Here is a 23,133-nt window from a genome sequence, read left to right as displayed (position 1 = left end):
CCTCTCTGCCTTCCGTCCTCTTTCATCTTTAATGCTTGCTGTTAGAAGCCACTTAGAGCTCCCTCCTGCCATTACTCTTAACTCCATTCCTCAAACTTTACATCTTAGGAGTGAATTTTTGCTTTAAGTGTCTTTCAACACTGTTTTTGAAGGGAGAGTCATTAAAATTGCACGATCAATGTATTTGCAATTTATGAGCTTACGACATATAAGTAATTAGGTGAGGGCAGCGTGTAAATATATGCACATTTTGAATTGTGGGAATGGGAAATGTGGATTAACTTATTATATGAGACTTAATATAACAATAAGTGCTGTGCGTCTTCACCAGCCTCATAATTCAGTTCGATTCAGTGGTTATTTTCATGCTAACAATTTGATTTGATTGGGATTTTTATGATAATTATATCAAAGCGTACAGCCCAGACTAGGGATGCACAATATTGGATTATTGCTGATATCCAATTTGCTGATATTTACAGATTAATTTTAGCTGATGCCGATATTAAAATATTCTTTTTTGGACAGAAAATTTCAGTCCTTTTGGACATACTTTACAGTTTAAAGAATGAAGATAAATAAAGAAGAAGACCTTAACTGACATATGTCTGTTGGTTCAGCCTAAAACTCCACAAATTTATTAGTATATATGGACAAAATTTATGGTCGATTTATGCTGGGATGCACAGGCAAAATATGGGATGTAAATCGACCGAGATTTTGAGATCTGCCGATACCAATATTTGCCTTTTAAAGTTAATATCTACCGATACCAGACTGATAATATTTTGCATTCTTGGTCTAGACCTGGCATTTCTCTAACGTGGCTTTTGATAACTTCAGTTATGAATTGGCGATATAAAGATAAAGATTCATTGATTGATCTTATATCACAATACATTGTAATGCAATGCACTTCCTCAAAATGGGTTGCAACCTCAATTATTAACTGGAGGCTATCTTATAGATGTATACATTTTCTTAAACAATAATAACAAAGAAAATAGTACTGTTTATTAGTGCTGTTACTCTATTAAAAAAATTAATCAAGTTAATCGCATTGCTATGCTGTGATTAATCATGATTAATCACAGCATTTTTTTAATAGTTTAGGTATTTTTTTGTGTTGTTAGATTTTTAAAGGTTGTCATTGTCAAGTGTTTTGTTTTTGTTCTCTTAATTCTTTGTACAGCACATTGAACGTGCTGATCTGAGTCCTTACCAATACTACTATCGATACTTTCTATAGTATGGTGGAAAAACAAAATAAGTGCAAATATTTAAACTACAAGTGGTCTTAGGCCGGCTACACACTAAACAATTTTTTAAATCTGGAATGAATTTTAAACTGCAGGAGACCACAGACTTCTAGACGATTTCAAAAGACTTTTCATCTTTAATCCTCTGAACGCACACACTAGACGACTCAACCAAACTGTCAGATCACTGGAGACCACAGACCTGCTGAGCTGTCAACGACCTCGTGTGATCACGTCACTTCAGAAAAAAACAAAACACAGATGTCTGTCGATTCTGTCTTGCTGTCTCTCCACAACAGGCTGTCCTGGCATGCGTTACAGGTGAAGCAAAAATCATAATACAAGGGAAAGACTCGGAATGAAATCTTGGCTGAAATTAAGTTAAAATTGTGTTCATGGTTGTGAGTGGTTAAAGTACGTATGTTCTGGCTGTGACGCTGCCCAGTCTACTCGCTCTCATTAGTTGTTGTGGGTACTCCGTCGGCGGCACTACGACCTAGAAGCGATATTTACAATTCCGGATTTTGGAGGCTACAACCCAGTTTGGAGCAGTAAAACAATCGTGTTGACACCACATACATGCAGACTACTCAGACAAACAGTCGTTTGCGACGAGGCTCCTCTTGGGATACGCCCCACGATCGTTGGGGGAGGCAAATCTTGCCCCAAATCGGGCTTAAAATCCTGTAGTGTGTGGCCAGCCTTAGCTGAGAAGTGCTTGAGTTAAAAAGCTATGATTCAGTCTGTCACATCTATTGTATATCCCTTAAATATGAACACATTTACAACTGTACTTAATGAAGTTTCTCATCAAAAACTAAATTTTTCCTTTTTTATATGACATTTGAACACATCAGAACATGATCAGCAGCCGCTCAACTTTAAAAAGAAAGAGGTCGAACTTACGCGGTAATTGTGAAAATATGCCACAAGGTGACTCCGAGATAATAGCGGCAGTAACACAACACGTCGCCAAAGACATGAGCCCAGTGTTGTTGAAAAGCGAGGATTTAAAAATCTCACTAACCCACCCAGAATACATGATTTGTCTAGGAGCAAACATTTTGCTGAAAACTCCCCACAAAAGTCGTACATGTCAGAGAGAAGACGGCCCAGCAGTGGACAGATGTGATCCACTTCTCCTCAGCTACGGAGCCTTATCTCAGCCTAACAGTTCAAAACACTGACGACGAGGAGTTTAAATCTTCCTGCCTCCAACTGAGTACCCCCCCCCCATCATTTCCCTTCTTCATGCTTTTTAACCAAGCAAGTTCTGTGTGACACAGTTAAGAGCACATCCAAACTGAAAAGAAAGTTTTAGCTTACCTGGGCGATGTGTCATAGGTATTGCTTTTCTTTGTTGTTCCTATTGTTTCTGATACATAAAATTTCCCTGATGTAGAATCAGTAAAAGTTTATCTTGTATTGTGAACATTGCAAGGAGGAGTAAAGTTGAGCCAAGTGACCCGGAGAGTCTTTTGATAAACATTTTATTTGGCAGCAGCAATTAATGTATCGCACAAGTCAGAACACCTGTACACCACCGTCAAAGTTTGGTCCCGCCTCTAACAAATCAGATGTGTAAGTTCGCTCACATTTTATGTAATCAGTGTGCATTTTTGTAATATTTTTAGACTCATATTCACAATTAGGAATGCATATTTCAGTAACTTTTTGGAGGAGGTGACAGTAACTTATCTTGAGTCTTTCATGACTGAGGATGTGGCTTTTTGTACTGGAAGCATTTCACTGAAGGCTGCACTTAAGCCACAAAAGAGCAGCTTGAGGCTTTTGGTGTTAGCTGAAGGCTCCTCCAAAGCTAAATTACCTCACCGTTGAGGAAGAGGAAAGTGTTTTCCTAGATGTAGTCCAACTTAATAATAGTTTTGATTCTTTGCTTTTGTGTCGTCTCTAGGCTGTCCAGGCTTAAACCTACTCTGCGGAGGCCTCTTTTTTTACCGGTTAGATAATCCTCTCTGACTCCTGAGCCTTGGTGCTGCCTTTACAGCACAACCCAGGCTGAGTGAATGACCATGTAGAGTTGTGGGTTACATGGATTGGACAGAGCTGAGTTTCTTGAAAGAATCTAAGCTTTTTGGGATCTGAAACAGCTCTGTTAGTGGTTCAGTTTAAGGAAAAGCACAGTTTGTTCTGATCCATTCACATCTTTAGAGCTTCTAACCTTAGGTATTTTTTGTAATCTTGATTTGTGCAGTTTGTGTATTCCCCTGAAGACCTGGGCTAGATTTCAGAAGAATGAGGATACTGTCAGAAAAGGCTAAAAGGGCCAAAATCCGTTTAGCCTTAGGCTACAGTAAGGAAAAGTCTTCTTGTCTTTCTCTCTCTGTCTCTCCTTTGTATCCCCCTAACACCGTCCACCCTCGACCCACTTTTAGTCAAATATTGAGCTCAGTGTGGTTGTCGAGATGTGGAGGTATCCCTTTCTTCCTGCAGGCATATAGTGGGTTCAGAAGGGATCAAGTAGCTTTGTAATTGCTGCCTATGAAATTGTGCTCCAAGACCTGAGAGAAGTTTGTGGTTTGGTCTTTCAGCAATATCAAGTGAGTGTAATAAAGCCAGGCTGAAAGACATCTACAACCATGAAATAAAAGGAAAAATCATTATTTTTCAACCTCTCAGCTTTAACATCATTTTACATCCACAGTGTTTCATTTTTAATGGCATCATTTCAAAATAAAAGATGCATTTCCTTCAAGAAAAGTATCTGGGGATATGTGAAAAATGAAAGTCTTTGGGCTGGGCCTGTTTTACCTCTTCTTATGATAGATCTCTGTTCTCAGCTCTGTAGGTATTTGTCACAGCTCATGTTACACCTGGAGGCACTCACTTTGTGCAGTCACAGTGATAGCCAAATGTCACACTCACAAATATATCAGTGCCGAGTTGAGATTACCTCTCTCATTCAAAAGGTGATTCCTTTACAAATTCTGTGTGGGCTGGAGCAACAACAGGAAAAGGAGTTTGACTTTGGTCAGAGCTTTTACTGCGCTTTCGTAGACTGTCTAAAAGAAGTGTACATTTTCACCTTGTCAACATTGATTGGGTTATTGAATGGAGCCTTTAGTTTAGCATTCAAGCCATTGCGTTGTTGCTTTTATGGAGATGGACAAGACTAATTTTGGATGTGGAGATGGAAGAAGGTATGGATAAGCAGTTGTTTTACTCCTGCTAAGTCTATCCTCAAGATTAATTTATTACCTGTCTTATTGGATAATAAACAAAAAAACAGCACAGAACAAGATTCCACGTGTGAGAAACATCACTCATCTCGCCATCGTCTTTGTAAGGAAAATTCTAATTATCTCCCTAACATGTACTGCCACAAATGAATAAAAGAAAAGCTAAAGATCAAAATGAAGAACAAGAAACATGCAGGGTGATGGGATACCTGCTAATTAGTGCTAAGATGAAGACAATAAAATTTTATAACCACCAAAAGCTGTTGAAAATACCCATTATAATGGCATATTGACAAAGTTGTTTGCTCAGTAAGCTGTATAATTTGTCCTTTATTTGCATGAAGAAAAATCTCAAAAGGCACCAAAACCCCAAATTTGTCCGTCTGTCTGTGCAGCATCACCCGAGCTAATTCAGCACCCAGCTCTTCCTCATAGAAGTCTATGAATTTGAGCTAAAATATGTAAAAGAATACTATTGTATTAATATTAAAATACAATTTAAACCCCTTTACATTTGTAATGAATATCATATACAAGCTGTATGGCCTATATACCTGGCATAGAACACTGGGGTTTGGACCAAAATTCATATCTCTATAGTTCCTATATCTATAGTAATGATGTATAGTTCTGTACTTTTTTCTGTCAAGAAATTACAGCCCATATTAATACTTGTTTGATACCACAGCAACAAAAATATGCTACACTCTATTGCTTCCTTGGGGAAATTTGTCTTGGATTGGAATTGCTGCATACTTACAGCTGCCACTACAGTAACATACATATCAAAGAAATACGACAACAACAATCCACATGTAGACAAACAATTCACTTTTACACAGAGTAGCGCATACCAGAGAAGAGCCAGTACTTTTGCACATGACCTATGTTGCTCATGATTTGCATATATCACTACTAGTACTACTAATAGTACTACTAATAGTTATAATAATAATGATAATAATAATAAGTTAAAACTTGAAGTAAAAAATCTTAAAGGTGAAAAAGAAAAGAGAAAGAAAGAAAACACCATAACATCACTGCATTACCCATACAGCCTCCAAAGACATAATCAAAATAGTCCTAAACACATGGTATTGGCCAGTTTTTCATTGTATTATCAAAAACAGCAGCAAAACTCACACACTAACCTTTACAAAAACACTGATAGCATTTCCATAAAATGAGGGCGTCAAAATTTACTTTCCTTAGAAACAGAAATAAAATGCTAATGTTATTTTGTATGATAAAATAACATTAGCATTAGTATTAACAATGACAAATTATTGCTGCCTAGAATGTGAACTTAAACTAGATGTACAGTTCACATATTATTTAAATAGATTTTGTTTTATTTTGGTTTAAAATATAAAGTAAAAACTCCAGCATAAATTAAAGAATAAATGTAAACAGCAATACAGGAAATAAAGGCTGTGAGACAAATTTCTGGTGGAGATAAACTCCAGAGAGTTAAACTCAGAGATACTCATGTGACCTGCAGTTTTGAAGATTCTTTAAAAAAACAACCAAACAAAAAACATTGGCAGTGTTTTATATTTGACATGAAATGAAAATCCATGATAGACAACCCAAAAAATATAATTGTTCTGGTGTTTATAAGAGATTTTTTCAAGGAAAGAAAATTTGTATTATCCAATATAGCTATCCTCCAGTCAGACTAGGAAAACAATGAATTGGAATCAGCCAATCAAATTAAGACCACTACATTTCTGAGGTAATTACTAATAAAGCTCAAAATTGTTAAAAGACAACAAAATTTCCAAAGATTGGACTTAAGGTGCACAAGATCAATGCATTCAACTTCAAAATGTCTAAATTTTCTCCCGGTAGAGCGAACCACCGGACCCACCTAGACAGTCTTGAGTCCCTCCACCATAGTCTCCTTAACCTGGCCATAAATATTAATCTTGCTTAAAAGTTTAACATGAAACTCAGTCGGTCACCTCACTCTTGTGGCCTGCCTCAAGTGGTTACATTTAGAATTGCAGTTTTTTTGTCCTTTCTTGTAGCTACATCTTTTAGCTTTGATTAAGGGCTTTGTCTTTTGCTCATTCCAATTAATCTAGGATATTAAGTGGTGTTAACTAGGCGTAGACAAATGTCTGATCTTGCAGGACCACAAATTAGAATGATAATCAGCAATAAATAAAGGGAATTAATTGCAGTAGTATTGAAAAAACTAACTAGGGACCTTAATATGGGTAGCAAAGCAACAATTTGTCAAGTGTATTTCCTTCGTAGTGTATTTTTAAACAGATGCATTATTTAATTCAGACTTTCTTGTGTAATGCTGAACTGCAGGCTATGTAGCTAACTAATCTTACTTTCTCGGTGAACTGTGACATATAAATTAAACATGTTAGGTATCATGTATAACATGTAAAATGGCTGATTCACCTGCTTCATTACTTATCAAAGGAACTTTTCTTCTACCAAGTTTGAGGTGAATTAGTTATGTGTTTGAAACTTAAAATCTCTTACGTCCTGACTTCCACCATTAAGCCTTCCAATGTTGTCGGTGACTTTTCTGGAAAGTCTTGAGGGTAATTTCATCATCTGTCACATTTAGTTTTGTAATTCAGCCATGACATGTTTTTAACTTTGCTAACTCCCCTGACTCAAAGCTTCAAACACTCCCTCTGTTACAGCAGAGGTCCCTGGCTCTATCAGCATGATATCTCCCTCTCTCTCCTACACAAACAGCGTCTCCTTCTCTTTTCCACTTTCTCTCCATCACCTCCGCCTTCCTCACCCCTCACTCTCTCTCCCTCCTTTTCAGTCCTAAGGGGGAGTCTTTGAAATGTAATCTGTGACCCTCTTTTATCTGCTAGGTGGGACGAGTGTACCCCCAGGCTGTCTACTTCCCTATCCGCACCCTTTACCTGACACTCAAGATCGAGCAGAGGGAGCGCTACAAAAGTGGTGAGTAAACATGGCTGTGGTGTGTTCCCTCTTTGAACTTTCAAAAACGCTCTTTTGCTTCTCCCATGCTGAGTTAATAAATCTCAAGATATGTTTTGGTGTAGAAAATATGCTTAAAGCATGAAAGATCTTCTCTACAACAAAAAACTTACCCCAGTCTTAGACAGGTCTGTATCAGAATTATAATAGTGTTAGCCTTTAATATTATTTTGTTTCAACACTTTGCTTCCGTTAATTAGTTTTTAGTTATCTTCAAGGTCCAATTTGTTGTTTTTTTTTTTTTTCTACCAAACCGTTGATCAATTTTAATGTTTGGTTTTAGTTTGTAATGTTTTTTCCAAGGCCAAAAGGTGTTGTGTGATAAAACTTAAAACATCATACCTTTCTTAAAAATGTTTTAAGTATAAAAGGTGTATAACATCAACCATCCATTTAAGACTGACCAAAAAGAACGTGTCCCACAGTATTTGGATTTAATGTCCACCCAAAACACTGCAAATGTATGACAGATTTTCAAAGATTAAAACTAAAGACATGACATACCATTACACCCATAAGATATGTTTTTCATATAAAAATGGGCTGCGTCATTTATACTTGTGTGACCAATATACCAGTGCAAAATGCTGAGACGTGTACCGTCATCACCACAAGTGCATCTACCACCACCCCCTGCTGCTTCAAGCAGCCTCATCACTGCTGAAAGTTCTGGGAAACTTGTGGACCAGGATGGTGGCACCATATTTTTGAAGACTGCCGCCCTCATTAGGCCATAATCCTGCAGTCTTAAAGAAAACAGAGGTACTTTGTTGAGTGAATACAATTTGTTGAGTTTTTGTAATTGAAAAGATCCTCAATTAAAGGAACATATGAGCAGCAGAGAGGAGCAGCATAACTTTTGGGCTGTGGGTCTGTACCTCTCAACAATCATTGTAGGGTGAGCTTAGTTTTTGTACAGTAGCTAGCAGGATTACAAACTCCACATAACATCCGTTTCAGACTGGGTGCATGTTTGCTCTGTGTTACTGTGTCCACTCTGGCTCTCACCATCATGGCTTTCATACCAGGCACATGTGCTTGTGTCGGATGCATCTTCCTGCAGTCAAAGCTCTGTCTTTCTTCAAAAGTTTTACCTTCATAAATGTTCTTTTAAGTGACTTGATTCATTGAGGGTGGTGCTTTTTGGCTTGTGGCCTTCACCAGGGTCAACAAGAAATGCATTGCAAATATATTCTACCAATGTAGATATACATATCTGCTAAAACATTAACAGACCTTCTGTTCTATAGATTCTTTATGAGTCATTCATAGTGGTGCATAAGAAGTGGAGCTCACACAGGCTGTCTGAAAGCCTTGACTTGTTAACATACAAGCTGAAATGAAAATCAAGATGCTTGTGTCATGGGCCCAGTCTGTTTCAGACTTTGGGATGCACTGATGCATTGGTTTAACATTGGTATCTGCCAGTAACAGCCTTTTGAACAAACACCAGCCATTGGCACATAAAATGACATTAACCAATATCAGATCTTTATCTGGGGGCCAAATCTGTTTAATACTGGCATATAGCACACCAAGCAGCTTAATCGGAGATGAGTGTTATTATTGGACTGCCAGAAAAATCAATTTTTCAAGGTCTAACATAAGAGAAAATGTTGGCATTAATTGAGTTTTACACCAAAAAAGTGTTAAAAAATCTTGGTGTCAGCCATTTGCCTTAACTTTTATTTTAAACATCAATATCATCATCAGCCCTAATTTTTAAATTTAGTGACTCTCTTCTCCACATTGTTAAAAACGGATGGTGCCAAACTGCACACCTGCACAAAAAGTGCATGTTGTGGGTTAGAAAAACAGATATACAGTTCAAACCTTTCTTCCTCTAGGAGACCCCCAAAATCGACTGCATCATATACATTGGTGCAGCTTTATTTCCAGGTTTTATGGTATTCTGTATTTTGGTTAGTTTTATAAACAAGCAGCACAGATGTCTTTTTGGTTAAGTATGCTCTTTATTTTATGATTCTATTGAGTTTGTGTTATTTGGTTAGTTTTTTCATCAAGAACTAGAACCATGACTTGTTGTTAGTTGCCTCTCCTCAAGCATAAGATGAAGAGTGTGCCTTGGTTCATCCTCTTGTATACCTCCCTGATACTGAACGCCTGATTCCCCTCTTCTGTTTTTACTCCTGTTTCTCCACCTGTACCATCACTATCTCCACCACTCATCTTTTCCTCCTCTCACTTCTCTCCAGATGCTTCTGGACAACAGCAGCCCACTTCAGTCGGTGCCCAGCCTCACTCGGGTGCCTCCGACCCGGGGCCTATCCGGGCAACTGCCCCAATGTGGCGCTGCAGTCGGATCATGCACATGCAGCGGGAGCTCCACCCGACCCTGCTCTCCTCTCTGGAAGGCATCGTGGACCAGATGGTGTGGTTCAGGGAGAACTGGCATGAAGAGGTGAGAAGATGAAAAGATGCTGGTTTGAGTTTGTCTGGCATTTTTGCTATAATTCAGCGGCTTATGAAACTTTGGAACCAAGTTCATGTGTACATCTTGTGTAAAAATGCGTCACACCACCTGGTCTACCAGACAACCGCAGTTTGGCAGATCCTCTCTCTCTGGTGGGCCGACACATCTGTTTAGTCTGAGGTGTTATCCTGACCTTAAACCTGTTATTGGAAGATTATAGCCAAGACCGAGGAGTGTTTTTAGAAATTAGATTTCTCGTCATAACTTGCCTAAGCTTAAATCACCACTCCCCCCAGCTAATGTCATCCTGATGTTAGCCCACCACAACAGTCCAAACTAAACTCTGTGCTGCTACAAATTGTTTTCGCCATGCTAGGCAGCGTCCACCCGCGGTATCTAGTCTGTGGGTGGAGAGTGTGCTGGCAGACAGAGGCAGCAGAGCGCGACAGGTGATGGATGGGTGCAGTCAGCGTGTAGGATGGGGCAAGGGATTTAGGGCTGGAAGTTTGTTGATGTGTGTGTGCGTCCGTGTGATTATCTGTGATGGTTCGGGGAACTCTGTAGCAGCTGCAGGCCTGATGCTTCGTTCCACGGGGGCAGGCAGGTGCAGAAGCATGCTATGCCATCATCCCCTTCCACAAGCTCCACTGCTTTGGGGTTTTTTTGTGTGTGTGACATCAAATTGCTCTACCTTTTGTTCCAGAAGAAATGTGCTTGTCTCTGCTCGTTACTTGTGTTTTCATCCAAGACTTAGACTTCTAAAGCATCTGTATTTGTCAGATACTTGATGTATACTTCAAAATGAAATGGTTAAAGCTTATGCCGTCTAAGGACAAAAAGAGTGGAACAGTTTCTAACTTCCCCCTCTCATCTCTGCAGGTCTTGAGGCAGCTCCAGCAGGGCCTGGCTAAGTGCTACTCTGTGGCCTTTGAGAAAAGCGGAGCGGTTTCAGACGCCAAGATCACACCGCACACGCTGAACTTTGTAAAGAAGCTTGTTAGCACCTTTGGCGTCGGCTTGGAGAACGTCTCCAATGTTTCCACCATGTTCTCCAGCGCTGCCTCTGAATCGCTAGCCCGTCGAGCCCAGGCCACAGCACAGGATCCTGTTTTCCAGAAGATGAAGGGCCAGTTCACTACAGGTAGGTTTATCTTTGAAATATGTACACGTCCGGCTTTATAGGTTCCTAAAGAACATACAGACAGAAAATCAAGCGATAAAAAAGCCCTTTCATTTTGAGGTTGTCCTTGTGTTTACTTTTTCAACTTCCTTGTTTGTTCACTTTAGTTTCGTGGCTGTCAGCCATGTTAACATTTAGCATGGATAGTTTACCTTTTCATACCTTAAACATAACACTTCTGAAGCTGAGGTGACGTAGATATGAAGCATATGTTTTCAGGCAACCAAGAAAAGATCTTTTTATTTTCAACTATTTGACAAGCTGTGACAATTGGCCACACTGCAAAACCAGCAACACCTCCTACATTTTCCCTCTACAGCCCCACATCACACATCAACCACCTCTCTGTAAACAAGAGCAGCATGTGTGCTACTGTGTGTCCACACTGCTTTAAATGACGAGCCTGGCTTCTGTTACCTTATATTAAACCAGTCACTTTAAATCAACATGGACATTTGTGCTGCTAATATCAGGACACAGTGCACAGTGTCTGATGGTGTTCTTCCATCTCATTAGAGGTGTCCGACCACATTATATGATGTCAGGGAGGGGTTAATCATCAGGAATATATGCATGTGTCTATTTCTGCCTTGTTTTGAAAAAGTGAGAGTGTGTTGCATCACAAATCTAAACTGCACCTTCAAAGTTCTGAAAACTTTTCTGAATTTTGTGAAAAACAGCAGAAGACTCTTGTGTGCTCTTGCCTCAGCTGAAACTATGAAACTCTGAGCTCTTATAAAAGTTCAGTTTTCAGTCTCAGAGAGGTTTAAAAGTGTAACACATTATTGGTTACATACATCTTTTTACTGCAGCTATAATGACATTATTACAATTCTTGGCAGCTTTTAATGTCAGTATGAAAAAAGTCTTGGAGCAGGTTTAATAGACTCACAGTGCACCAGTGTCTGAGTGAAATAACACCCACCGTATTGGCAGTGGCTAACTTCGGTCATTTTATATTGAAATGTAAATGTAGTATTTCCTCCACTTAAGCTAAGTACCAGCAGCCACCAGTCAAGTGCTTTTTTATTGTTGTCAAGATGAAGGTTGCACCCACAGTATTATCCTCTTTATCAGGGAGCCTAGCATTGTTTACACAGTGCTGCTAGTTTAAAACTGAATAAATACAGCTCATAAATACAAAAGAGTAAGGCCAAATTAAGACCATACTGCTTCTTAAGCTACAGTGGTAAATGAAACACTTAGTTCTCTCTGTTCTTTGTATATTTTTCTAAAACAATTGCAGGGTATTTGGGGTCTCACTGCAGAGAAAAACATTAATTACAGAGAAAAATTACCATTACCAACAACATTTTGTGGGTTTATTTACTCAGTTTGTTAAGGTAAAATGATGCATCCTCTAAAAATAAGTAGTTGTTTGCCCATGTTGTTTTAACTGTTAATTGATATAACGCACAAGCATCCTCTGTTTTACTTAATACTGGTTTCCTCTTTCAGTTAGAGCCTTTAAATCACAGACTTTTGGTAAATACCCTGCTGTCATTGGGGTAATCTTAGAATCCATTACCTGTTGTCTTACAATAATATAACCTTGGGTATTGATGATGAGGAAATTTTTGGACAGCTGGGAGTAGCAAAGAACTTTGAACCTAGATGTCTTTATTTGAGCAACTTCTAAAGTAGCCATGTTCTTCAATGCAAGGATGGTCAACAGACTTGAGTAAAATCATGAAAAGTTGAATGAAACACTACCTTATGTTGAATTTTTGCACTGAAACATCTGTATTGTTTTTTTTTTTTAAATAATGACAATATCTTACTCTATATTACTTTAGGTCTTACATTATCTCAAATATTTCCAACAGTCTTCAAAGCCAGCGAAATTTGTAATCTTTCTCAGTTGTAATGGGACATGGCTTGTTAATGGTGCTGTCATGATTAAGAAAGAACTTCTGTGGAAACTGTATATCTTCTGTTGCATCTCATGGCAAGCAATCCCAATGTGCAAACCCAGAGGGGCACTTTTAATGGCTTTTCTTCCTCATTATGTGAATTTTGTCAGTGAAATCAAATCACCAGTAAATCTTTAGTATTTACACCATATGGAGTACCATTTTAATAAACAGTATTTAATTCAAATCAAGACTTAAACAGCAGAGATAAACAGAGCTAAGCAGCACTGGTCTCTAGTCGTATTGTTTTGAATGAGAGCTCCCAAGGGGCAGAATTGCACACTGTGCATTTAAATTTGATTTCAGAGATTCATATATGCTCACAGAGTCTGCTGACTTGATTTTCTTTCCTAGAGAGAAGAGTTTGTTTATCTTTTTCCTGGTGTTTCTTTGTTTACATGATAAACAGAGGCTTGCCTTGAGCTCACTGCAGCCAATGTAAAGAGCAAAACACACCGGCGATGCACCATTGCATCGTGTAACCCACAGCAGCGCATCAAGGGTCAGATTCCCGACAGCCACTGCTGGACCAGGTGCTTGATATCAGAGTCGAGAACCCGCTCAGGGCCCGCCTCCCCCACCTCACCGGTTAAGTGAAAAAAACAATAGGAGGAGTGATATTTCACTAGCTGTGGAGGCCTCCCACTTATACTACATCTAAAATGGAAGATGTCTCTAGATTTATTTTTCTGTGCTCTCAAACTGAGCTGCTACTCGGCAGCCAAGAAGTACAAAACAGCTGTTCTCTCAGGACAACACTCTGCAAGCTGCAGGAATATAGCAGCTAGCGAAGGTGCATGGTGTGTCTATGAATGTCTGGCCACTGTCATTGTGAATTTATTCATTGAAAATAATGGGGGCAATTTTTTTGACCCACATCAGACGACGCTGGTGTGTTTTGGGCTTAACAGCATCATGATGCAAATTTGCAGAAAGAAAATGTAGGCAAGGTCAAGTGTACATAGAGAAAGGAAAACAACTTAAAATTCTATTTCATAGAATGCAGTTTTGATTGGTGGTCTCTGATGCATTGCAAGGAATCTGGAAATCTAAATGCTAATAGAGCATAAAGTATTAACACAGCATCAAGCAGATTTGTTGCTCAAGGTGAAATTCAGAAACAGATTGTTAGCTGCAACTATGTGATGTTTATACAGATAAACTTTAAGAATCTGTAATTAGAGAAAATCATTGGGGTAAATAGTTGTCAGTGTAAAAATAAAAAACATGCTGCTAGTATATCAAAATTGACTGCTTTATACTGAATCCTCAAAAAAATAAACTCAGATTTCTCCTCGGCTGGTTTAATTTCTGCAATATAAAACACTGATGCAACATCAAAGATCAGAAATTGGAGACACCCTGCAACGAGGGACATCTCTCTGATCCATTCCCAGATTTAGATTAAAAAATTTCAAAGGAAAACTTCTCTGATATTCTTGTACATTTTTGTAAGGCCAGGACAAAGCCTCGGGTCATTTTGGCCCCCGTTCAAATTCAAACACAAGCTGTGGAATCCAGCAGGACAGGTGCAGGTCTGGTTTAGCCAAGGCCCCCTCCGAGACATTTGTTTTTTTCCCTGAAACAATCACCCCCTTGTTTTTGGAAGCCATGCGTCTGTTTTTCTACATTACATAAGGGAGATGAACCACAGTTTGTTGGATCCAGTTTAAACAATGGGTTTCTGCAGCTCCCACAGTTCCCAGCTTTAAAAAAAATCTTTGCTGACTAATTTTTTTTCTCTCACAGACTAACTGAACATACATGTTCACTGAGTTCTACTCAATGTAAAAGATCCGGTCTCTGTTTTTATTACACTCCTCTTTCTACATCCTCCTCCTCTCCCTCTCAGCTCTTCAGTCACTTCTCAGCTTTTCCCCGCCACTGCTTCTCAGAGTGCCCAATAGAGCTAATGTGTTTAGGCCTGGATGAGAGGAGGACAAGGGCAACCAGTGAATGAAATATATATAAATGATCACCTGGTTTATTTTAGAGGACATAGTCTTACGAAGGGTGAGTCAGTGCTGATGATAGTAAGGGCTGACAGACATGAGCATTAAAGATTGAGGAGATGAAATTAGCATAGAAAAAACACTAAGGTAAGAGAGCCTGTTTCCTGAGGAAACATGAGGCAGGTGTGATCGAAAGCAAAAGCACAGGAACAGCAAGCGCACTGACTGATTGAACAACACAAACAAAGTGAGCAAGACTCGGGGCGAACGCTGATGAATCTTACCAGATGTTGCGGTGCCAGCTGTGCTCACGCAGCCAGGCATCACTGGGGCTTCTGCCTCGCAGGGTGCCCGCCGACCATCGCCGCCCAGCTGTCCCCACGGCAACATGGGAGCAGGGCGCACAGAGACCGAAACCACACAAGGCTTCCAGAGCGGAACAAACAGGGTTTACAGAGCTGCTGAGCAGCCAAGCTCCCATTCCCCACACCACGTTAGTGGCTCACTCGCTTTCACAGGGTTTGTGGGCCGGAAAATATGGGTTTATGTGTGCACATATAACATTTGGCAGCAGGGAGGCATTCAAATCCAATTATGGCGTCTGCTATTTGCATGAGTTACTGTTTTAGCAGTGGATCTGTTCCAGAGACTTTTGTCAGAAGAGCTTTTTGAAAAATATGCACAAGTTTTCAGGCATTTCAATTCTGTGCCTTTTCAACAGTCATTTGTCATGCTAAAATGACATTTAGCACAGCTAAATGTAACTCAGTATAATTCTGTGGAGCAATTTGGCTTGAAACCCATGTACCCTCAGTCAGTTGACAGTCACACTCTTAAAAGTCTACAGACAGAAAGCCCTCTAACCTCCACAAACGCTGCTGTGCAGACTTCTGAAAGGCTCAAAAGTTCACTCAACCAATCCAATAAAGTGGACTGCATGACACCACACACAGTCATACAACCCCACTCTGAGTCATGAGGAAATGATGGCTCTATACACAGAGGTGGCCCACCTCCTGAGTCTGGACCCATCATGTGGTGCAACAGTGCAGATCCTCTGCTGCGGTCTATCAGAGCAGAATACCTGCCTGGGTTTCTACACACAGGTCAGAGAGCAGCCTGGCTTCTCTCCACAGCACACTCCTTCTCCCAGCATCCCTTTCCCCAGCTAGCTGACAGAGCACAGGTCAAAGATGAGTGCAGGGGGATTCACAATAACTCTCTTCTGTTCCCACTGGCTGAAATGCACTTAGTATGGAGTTCCTCTGTAGTAGAAAATCTCTGTAGCTTTAATGTCAAGCACTCAAGTGTGTAGTCATGCCTCTTTATGAACTACAAAAGCAAACAGGACCATTAGAAACAAGAATGGATATTTCCACTGTATATTGAATTTTCTATTGGACTGCAATTTGTTGCTATGGGTAGATGAGACAATTAAGAACATACTAAAAAGCAACACCTTTATTTTAGTTTTTCTACTGCTAATATTGACAATCATCTTTGGGTTTGCCTTCGTTTTTTATTTCTTTGATAGAGAAAACATCCTATGTGAGGGATAAAATCAGCAAAGTTAAGATTTTTCTCTTTGTCAATGTGGGCACCTATTTATTCAACAGTAAGTATAGCTTTAAAGCTATATTAAATGCTTTCTGAAGGTTTTATCATCTCTATGTTTTGGTAGAACTTTATACTTTTAACTTTGAAACTTTTAACTTTTTTAAAACTTTGTACCTTTACTGTAATAATGATTTTTATAAGGAGTTTGCATAAATATCAGATATTCAAAAGATGGCTGAAAGGTTTTATGATCAAAGGTGATCATTTGTGCACAAATTGATGTCAGTCGTGATGATCTACACTGGGTTCGAAATTATTATGCAAATACAATTCCACTTAAACAAACGTTTGAGCTTTAGTTTTTCAGTTAAAGTTTTCAGTTGTGTTGCTTCTACTGTCAGTTTACGTCACTTAGATAAATCTTTCCCAGGTTTGGTCATAAGTTTACCAGGGGAGCCTAATTAAAGGCAAACTTCTTAAGGAGATTGTTCCACATTATTAGGCAAGTCACAGGTTTTATGCAATATGAGCAAAAAGAAAGATCGTTCTGACTAAAAGCAGGAAATAGTGCAATGTTTTGGTAAAGGTATGAAAACGCTGGATATTTAACGAAAAATTAATAGAGATCAGTGTGCTGTGAAAAGATTTGTGTGTGATTCAAAGCGCAGATGGGTTCCTTTAGCATATTAAGAAAAGTTTCTGTAAGGCAATTTCATTGTATTAAGAGACCAGCTGTGAAAAATCCACTGATAAGTAGCAAACAGGCATTTGAAGCTGCTGGTGCCTCTGGTGCCCCAAGAACCTCTGGATGCAGGATCCTCCAGAGGATTGCTGATGTGCGTAAAGCTGTATTTCAGTCACCTGTAACCAGTGCCCACAAGGAGAATGATTTCACTGGGCTCACAAATATATATAAAGAGCAATTTTAAAACATTTTTATTCACTGATGAATGCCTTGCTATTCTGGGTGGTCCAGATGGATGGAGTTCTGGTTGGCTGGTGGATGGCCACCATGTCCCAGCAAGGCTGCAGCATCATTAAGGAGGTGGTGGAGTGATGTTTTGGGTTGGAATCCTATGAAGTGAGTTGGTAGGCCCCTTTAAGCTGCCTGAAGGTGTCAAAGTGGCCACAGTAAAATATGTGATCTTCCTTACTGCTCATTTCCTGCCATGGTACAAAAAGAAGAACCCTGCCTTCCTCAACCCTATTGATAACGTGTGGAGCATCCTTAAAAGGAAGCTCAATGAAGGTGGACAGAAGTTAACCCCAAAACAGCAGCTCTGGGAGGCAATTCTGGCATCCTCAAAGGAAATATTAAGGGCTCCTTTGTTAATATGTAACTTCAGATAGCTTTGATTTGAAAATAGATTTCTGTTTTCAGTCCTTTAGAAGCTATTGAGTGTTTTGAAACTCTTTTTTGCGTAATTAATTGGAACACTGCATTTTAACTTATTTTGCTAAAAAATAAAAATGATTTAAAAATCCTATTGACTGTCAATTATATAGACTATTTAAGAAAACATGGACGAAAACTGTATATGCATAATAATTTGGAACACAGTATAATGTGCAAGTCTTGTGCTACATAACACTTGATGCGAATCAACTATGATCAGATCTCATGCAAGAAGAAGTGTTGGTATAGCCATTCTAGAAAGCTATCTGTGCCTGATGCTGTGTATTTGTTCATGCAGTTTTATAGTAGGCTGTTTCTATGACTTGTGCTAATTTAAAACCTTCATCATATGTGTTGCCATCACCAGATCTGAAAAAGTAAAGTGTGTTTTATATTCTTTTAAGCTCTAATTATATCACTATATTGCTTCATTGTGTGGAAATAGTGGAACATGTCCTGCTTTTTCTATTTGTAAGCATTATACGCTTTTGCAGCGCTGAATTGTTGTTGCGTTGCAATTCCTCAGGACTGTTTCAATTTTCCCTGTGCTATCGAGGCAGGTGAATTGCAGGCAGACAGATGGCGAAATAGGCCCACTCCGAAAAGAACATTGGCTGTTTTAAAGGGCTTATTTAAAGTATTAAGAGGTCTCACTCTAGGGGAGATTGAACGGGTCTGAAATGGCAAGGCCTTGCAGTTTCATGGATTCATTATAAGAGGCTGCTCAAACAAGGTGTACTGAAATAGGAGAGGTAGGTGTGTGTGTGTGTTTTAGCATTTGTGTTGTCCTGGGGGCTTTAGTCTAAAATGGAAAACCTTGCCTGGCTTACTTTCTTCCTCTTTGCGTCGTTATTGCTGCAGCTCATCACAATATGTTATGTGCACTATGAGTTGTGACTTGAAACAGGAATTTAATACTTTAAGACTCTAATTTCTGTAGCTCTAATTTAATCAGCTCCCAGCCTCCACTAGGGAGTTTTAAGTCGATAGAGCAAACAGTTCTCCTTGTGCTGCCGGCCTGCCATGAATAACTTACCCGTGAAGTTCCCCTCCAGCGAGGCAACGCGCTGCAGGAGTGGAGCAGCCGACACAATATTTAGAATGGACTTTTCCCAGATGTAAGTTTGTGTAGCCACTGCTCTCCCTTAAGTCATCACAGTGAAAAAGGTGCTTTCAGTTCATGTTACCGGGTAAACAACGCTTAAGTAAACACCCAGATCGCTCTTTAATTAATCTTAAATGTTTGCTGTCGCTATAAGGGGCTTTCAAAGTTCATCGTCTGACCAAAGTGCCTTCAAACGTTAATCTTCTTTGATTCTATTTATTCCCGTTCTATTTTCTTCATTCATATTTAACTCTATTTTTAATCCTTTTTCTGTGTTTGCGGCTGCCATTGGCTTTAAACTTCTTGTAGGACTTTATTTAAGAAGTTTCTCATAAAATATAGCAAGGTGATTGAGTATACAGCTGCTGGAGAGGTCCAGGTCATGCACACATACAGTCACACCTGGGAGCTGCTCTCTATGTTGCAGTCATGTGGGCGGCTGAAAGCAGCTCACTGGATCATTTCTGAGGGTTAGTACCTTGCTGAAGGGCATTTTGAGAAAAGTTGGTTCAGGAGGATGAAGTGTTTTACACTGGCTCTTAAATAAAAACTTCTAGAGATTACACAAAGTAGAATTTTAAACTTTGATGATAATAAATGTTGAACAATATTGCTATCTGTTACCTGATATCTAGGGTGTAACGATCCATTGATGTGGATCAATACATCAGTAGGTTGATCAAATATCCAATCAAAAAGTAAAGAAAGGCAAGGTATTAATAAACACTGGCATCTCAGTCTTTTTTTTCCTTACAATTACACTTTTATTTTGTCATTCTTTCCACATGCCTGCTGACAAGTTCTTACTGCCTCCACGTAGACTCCACTCACTGGCCACTTTATTCAGTACACCAGTTCATTTGCTTCCTAACACAAATAATTCATCAGCCAATAACGTGGCAGCAACTCAATGCATTTAGGTTCATACATGGTCAAGAAGACTTGCTGAAGTTCAAACTCAGCATCAGAATGGGGAAGAAAGGGGATTTAAGTGATTTTGAGCCTGGCTTTGTTGTTGGTGCCAGACGGACTGGTCTGAGTATTTCAGAAATTGCTGATCTACTGGGATTTTCACGCACAACCATCTCTAGGGTTTACAGAGAATAGTCAGAAAAGGGGAGGTACCCAGTGAGGGGCAGGTGTATGGAAGAAAAAGCCATGTTCATGTCAGAGGAGAATGGGCAGACTAGTTTGAGATGATAGAAAGTAACTCAAATAACCACTCGTTACAACCAAGGTATGCAGAATACCTTCTCTGAACACGGATACATGTTGAATCTTGAAGCAGATGGGCTACAGCTGAAGACCACACCAGATCCCACTCCTGTCAGCCAAGAACAGGAAACTGAGGCTACAATTCCCACAGGCTCACCAAAATTAGACAGTTGAAGATTGGACAAACATTGCATGATCTGATGAGTCTTAATTTTGACTGCGACATTCAGATGGTATGGTTAGATTTTGGCATGAATAACATGAAAGTATGGCTCCATCCTGCCTTGTCACTGGATCAGGCTGGTGGTGGTGTAATGGTGTGGGGGATATTTAGTACCACTTCATACCTATTGAGCATCATTTAAATGCCACAGCCTACCTTGAGAATAGTTGTTGACCATGTCCATCCCTTTATGACCACAGTGTACCCATCTTCTGATGGTAACTTCCAGCGGTATGATGCACCATGTCACATTGCTCAAATCAAGGCCAAAGAGGTCCAACCTGATACTGGCAAGCTGTATCTAATAAAGTAGCTGGGGAGTGTATATGCCACATTAATATAAAAAAAAGGAAGAAGGGCTGAACTAGTGCAGAAATATCTATTCAAGTCCACATGTGTAATATACAGTGCTTAACAAATTTATTAGACTACCCTAACCAAAGTAAGGTTTATGCCACAGCTGCCCTTAATTAACAGCATTGGTAATGACCAAAATCATTTTTTATATTTTTGCAATGGTTAATACACCAATATGTAGAAGCTCTTTAACCCAAATGATATTTTTAATGCTAAAATATAATTATTATTGTTATCCATAAATTTTCCAATTTACTGATTTATTAAAAAAAACTGAAAAAATAGTAAAGCACATGAATATTTCTTGATCAATATATCAAATTATAGTTATTTACTTGCATTCCTGAAGAGAAAAATGAGTTTGAGTGGTTGAATGTTATGCTTGATTAATTTCTGACTTCTCAGAGAAGGCCAGTGAGCTGGCTCAAATTTGGGTGAATTCAGTTTGAAATCCCTCATTCCTGTTCAAAATGGTAAAACGTGGAGAGCTCACTGAAAATGAAAGAGTCTGCATTAAAGCACTTCATGAAGCTGGATGGTCTTTGAGACAAATATGACAGGTGGTCTAATAAATTTGTTAAGCACTGTATATATTTTTAAATCTGAAAAATAACAGCCTCAAAAAGTTGATCAAGATTATGAAAGAGTGCAGAAAAGGAACTATTGGTGCTTAAGATTGATCAGTATGAAAAGAAAAAAAAAGTTTGGTAATTAAGATATAATCAGTGCTCCTCATTTAATATAATAAAAACAGTATTTGCTAAATAAAGGGTACTGCACACTAGTGAATGCAGGTCTGGTTCTCTACTTCAACACTGTGAAATTGGTACATAACTTTGTTGGATAATGATCGCAGATTCCTGAAGCAAAATTGTATCATTAATAAAAGATACATATTGTTTCGTTGTTCAAAGAATCCGATCCGATCACAATGGCACTGGCAATTTACAACCCTATTTGATACCCAAGCAAAAACAAAAGAATTCCTTGTTTTGAATTTTCTAAAATTGCAAGTTAACTCTGGCAACATTACAGTACATAAATGTTGTCAATATTCTGAAGACATACACGTTAATTTTATGCAGTTATGAAATGCCAAAAGGACTTGTTAACATGGAATACATAAAGCTTGTGGTCTATACTGCAGCCAGCCAGTCAGTACTTGTTTCTGTCTTCTGAGGAAAATACAGGCAGGATTGTTGCATTCTTAGGAAATATGAAGCTGGAAATACCACAGAAGGTCCTCAACAATAAAAACAAGTTTTAGATATAGATATCAAATGTAACAGTACCTCTTCTTCCCTCTAGACTTTGACTTCAGTGTTCCTGGCTCCATGAAGCTCCACAATCTGATATCCAAGCTAAAAAAGTGGATCAAGATTTTGGAGGCCAAGACCAAGCAGCTGCCCAAGTTCTTCCTCATCGAGGAGAAGTGTCGCTTTCTCAGCAACTTTTCTGCTCAGACGGCTGAGGTGGAGATCCCAGGGGAGTTCCTGATGCCCAAACCTACTCACTATTACATCAAGATTGCAAGGTAAAGAACTCTTCTATACCAATGTGTCTTGGCCTACTTTATAGGAGGTTTTATCATGATAATCATGTGGCATATACCAAGGAACTTTAAGTTTGACCTCTCTACTTTTATATCTTATAAGAGGTTCAGTTAAATTCCAAAAATGCTTTATAGTGAAAATATTTTAAATGGATAGCAGAAGAAATAAACTTGGAATCACACAGAAAAATTGTCCTCATATGTCCTTCCTCCTATAGTTTTAATAACTTGATCTCTGTGTCTCTCTCCAGGTTCATGCCTAGGGTGGAAATTGTTCAGAAACACAACACAGCAGCACGTCGTCTGTATATACGTGGCCACAATGGAAAGATCTACCCTTACCTGGTGATGAATGATGCCTGTCTGACTGAGTCACGGAGGGAGGAGAGGGTCCTGCAGCTTCTCCGCCTCCTCAATCCGTGCCTGGAGAAGAGGAAGGAGACCACTAAGAGACACCTCTTCTTTACCGGTACGATCAAGGGGGAATAAATTTATGTATATGTAGAATGATTTTTTGATACATATTCATTACCATTATTAACCACATGAGTTTTTTGTTTAAGAAAAAAGGAAATCCTCCATTTTTTCACATCTGTCCTGTCTCCTCTGATTCTGTATCACATGAGAATTGGCAGTGACCCTCTTTGCCCTCTTTCTCTCTCTTGCTCTCACACACTCGCAATTTCAATTCCCTTTCATGCGCTGTTTCCTCCCCTGTTGTCCCCTCGTGGTTTCCCTCCGCCCAGATGTTTGCCCACCTTCCATTTATGCACTTGATTGGTTTGTTTAAGGGGAAATATGGACAGGG

General features: G+C 39.2%; 1 protein-coding gene across 1 annotated transcript in view; it reads left to right on the top strand.

The window, feature by feature from the left end:
- LOC121528013 (transformation/transcription domain-associated protein) overlaps positions 1-23,133 on the top strand; it is a 136,132-nt gene that overhangs the window by 104,162 nt on the left and 8,837 nt on the right. Inside the window, exons 64-68 of the mRNA XM_041815111.1 lie at positions 7,312-7,402; positions 9,658-9,863; positions 10,755-11,016; positions 22,082-22,307; positions 22,577-22,794. Coding sequence (XP_041671045.1) covers positions 7,312-7,402; positions 9,658-9,863; positions 10,755-11,016; positions 22,082-22,307; positions 22,577-22,794 — 1,003 coding nt within the window. The remainder of the gene's footprint in view (positions 1-7,311; positions 7,403-9,657; positions 9,864-10,754; positions 11,017-22,081; positions 22,308-22,576; positions 22,795-23,133) is intronic.

This window comes from Cheilinus undulatus, linkage group 20, assembly GCF_018320785.1.
Source record: "Cheilinus undulatus linkage group 20, ASM1832078v1, whole genome shotgun sequence".
NCBI classification, from domain to species: Eukaryota; Metazoa; Chordata; class Actinopteri; order Labriformes; family Labridae; genus Cheilinus; species Cheilinus undulatus.
This window is presented reverse-complemented; position numbering and strand designations above follow the sequence as displayed.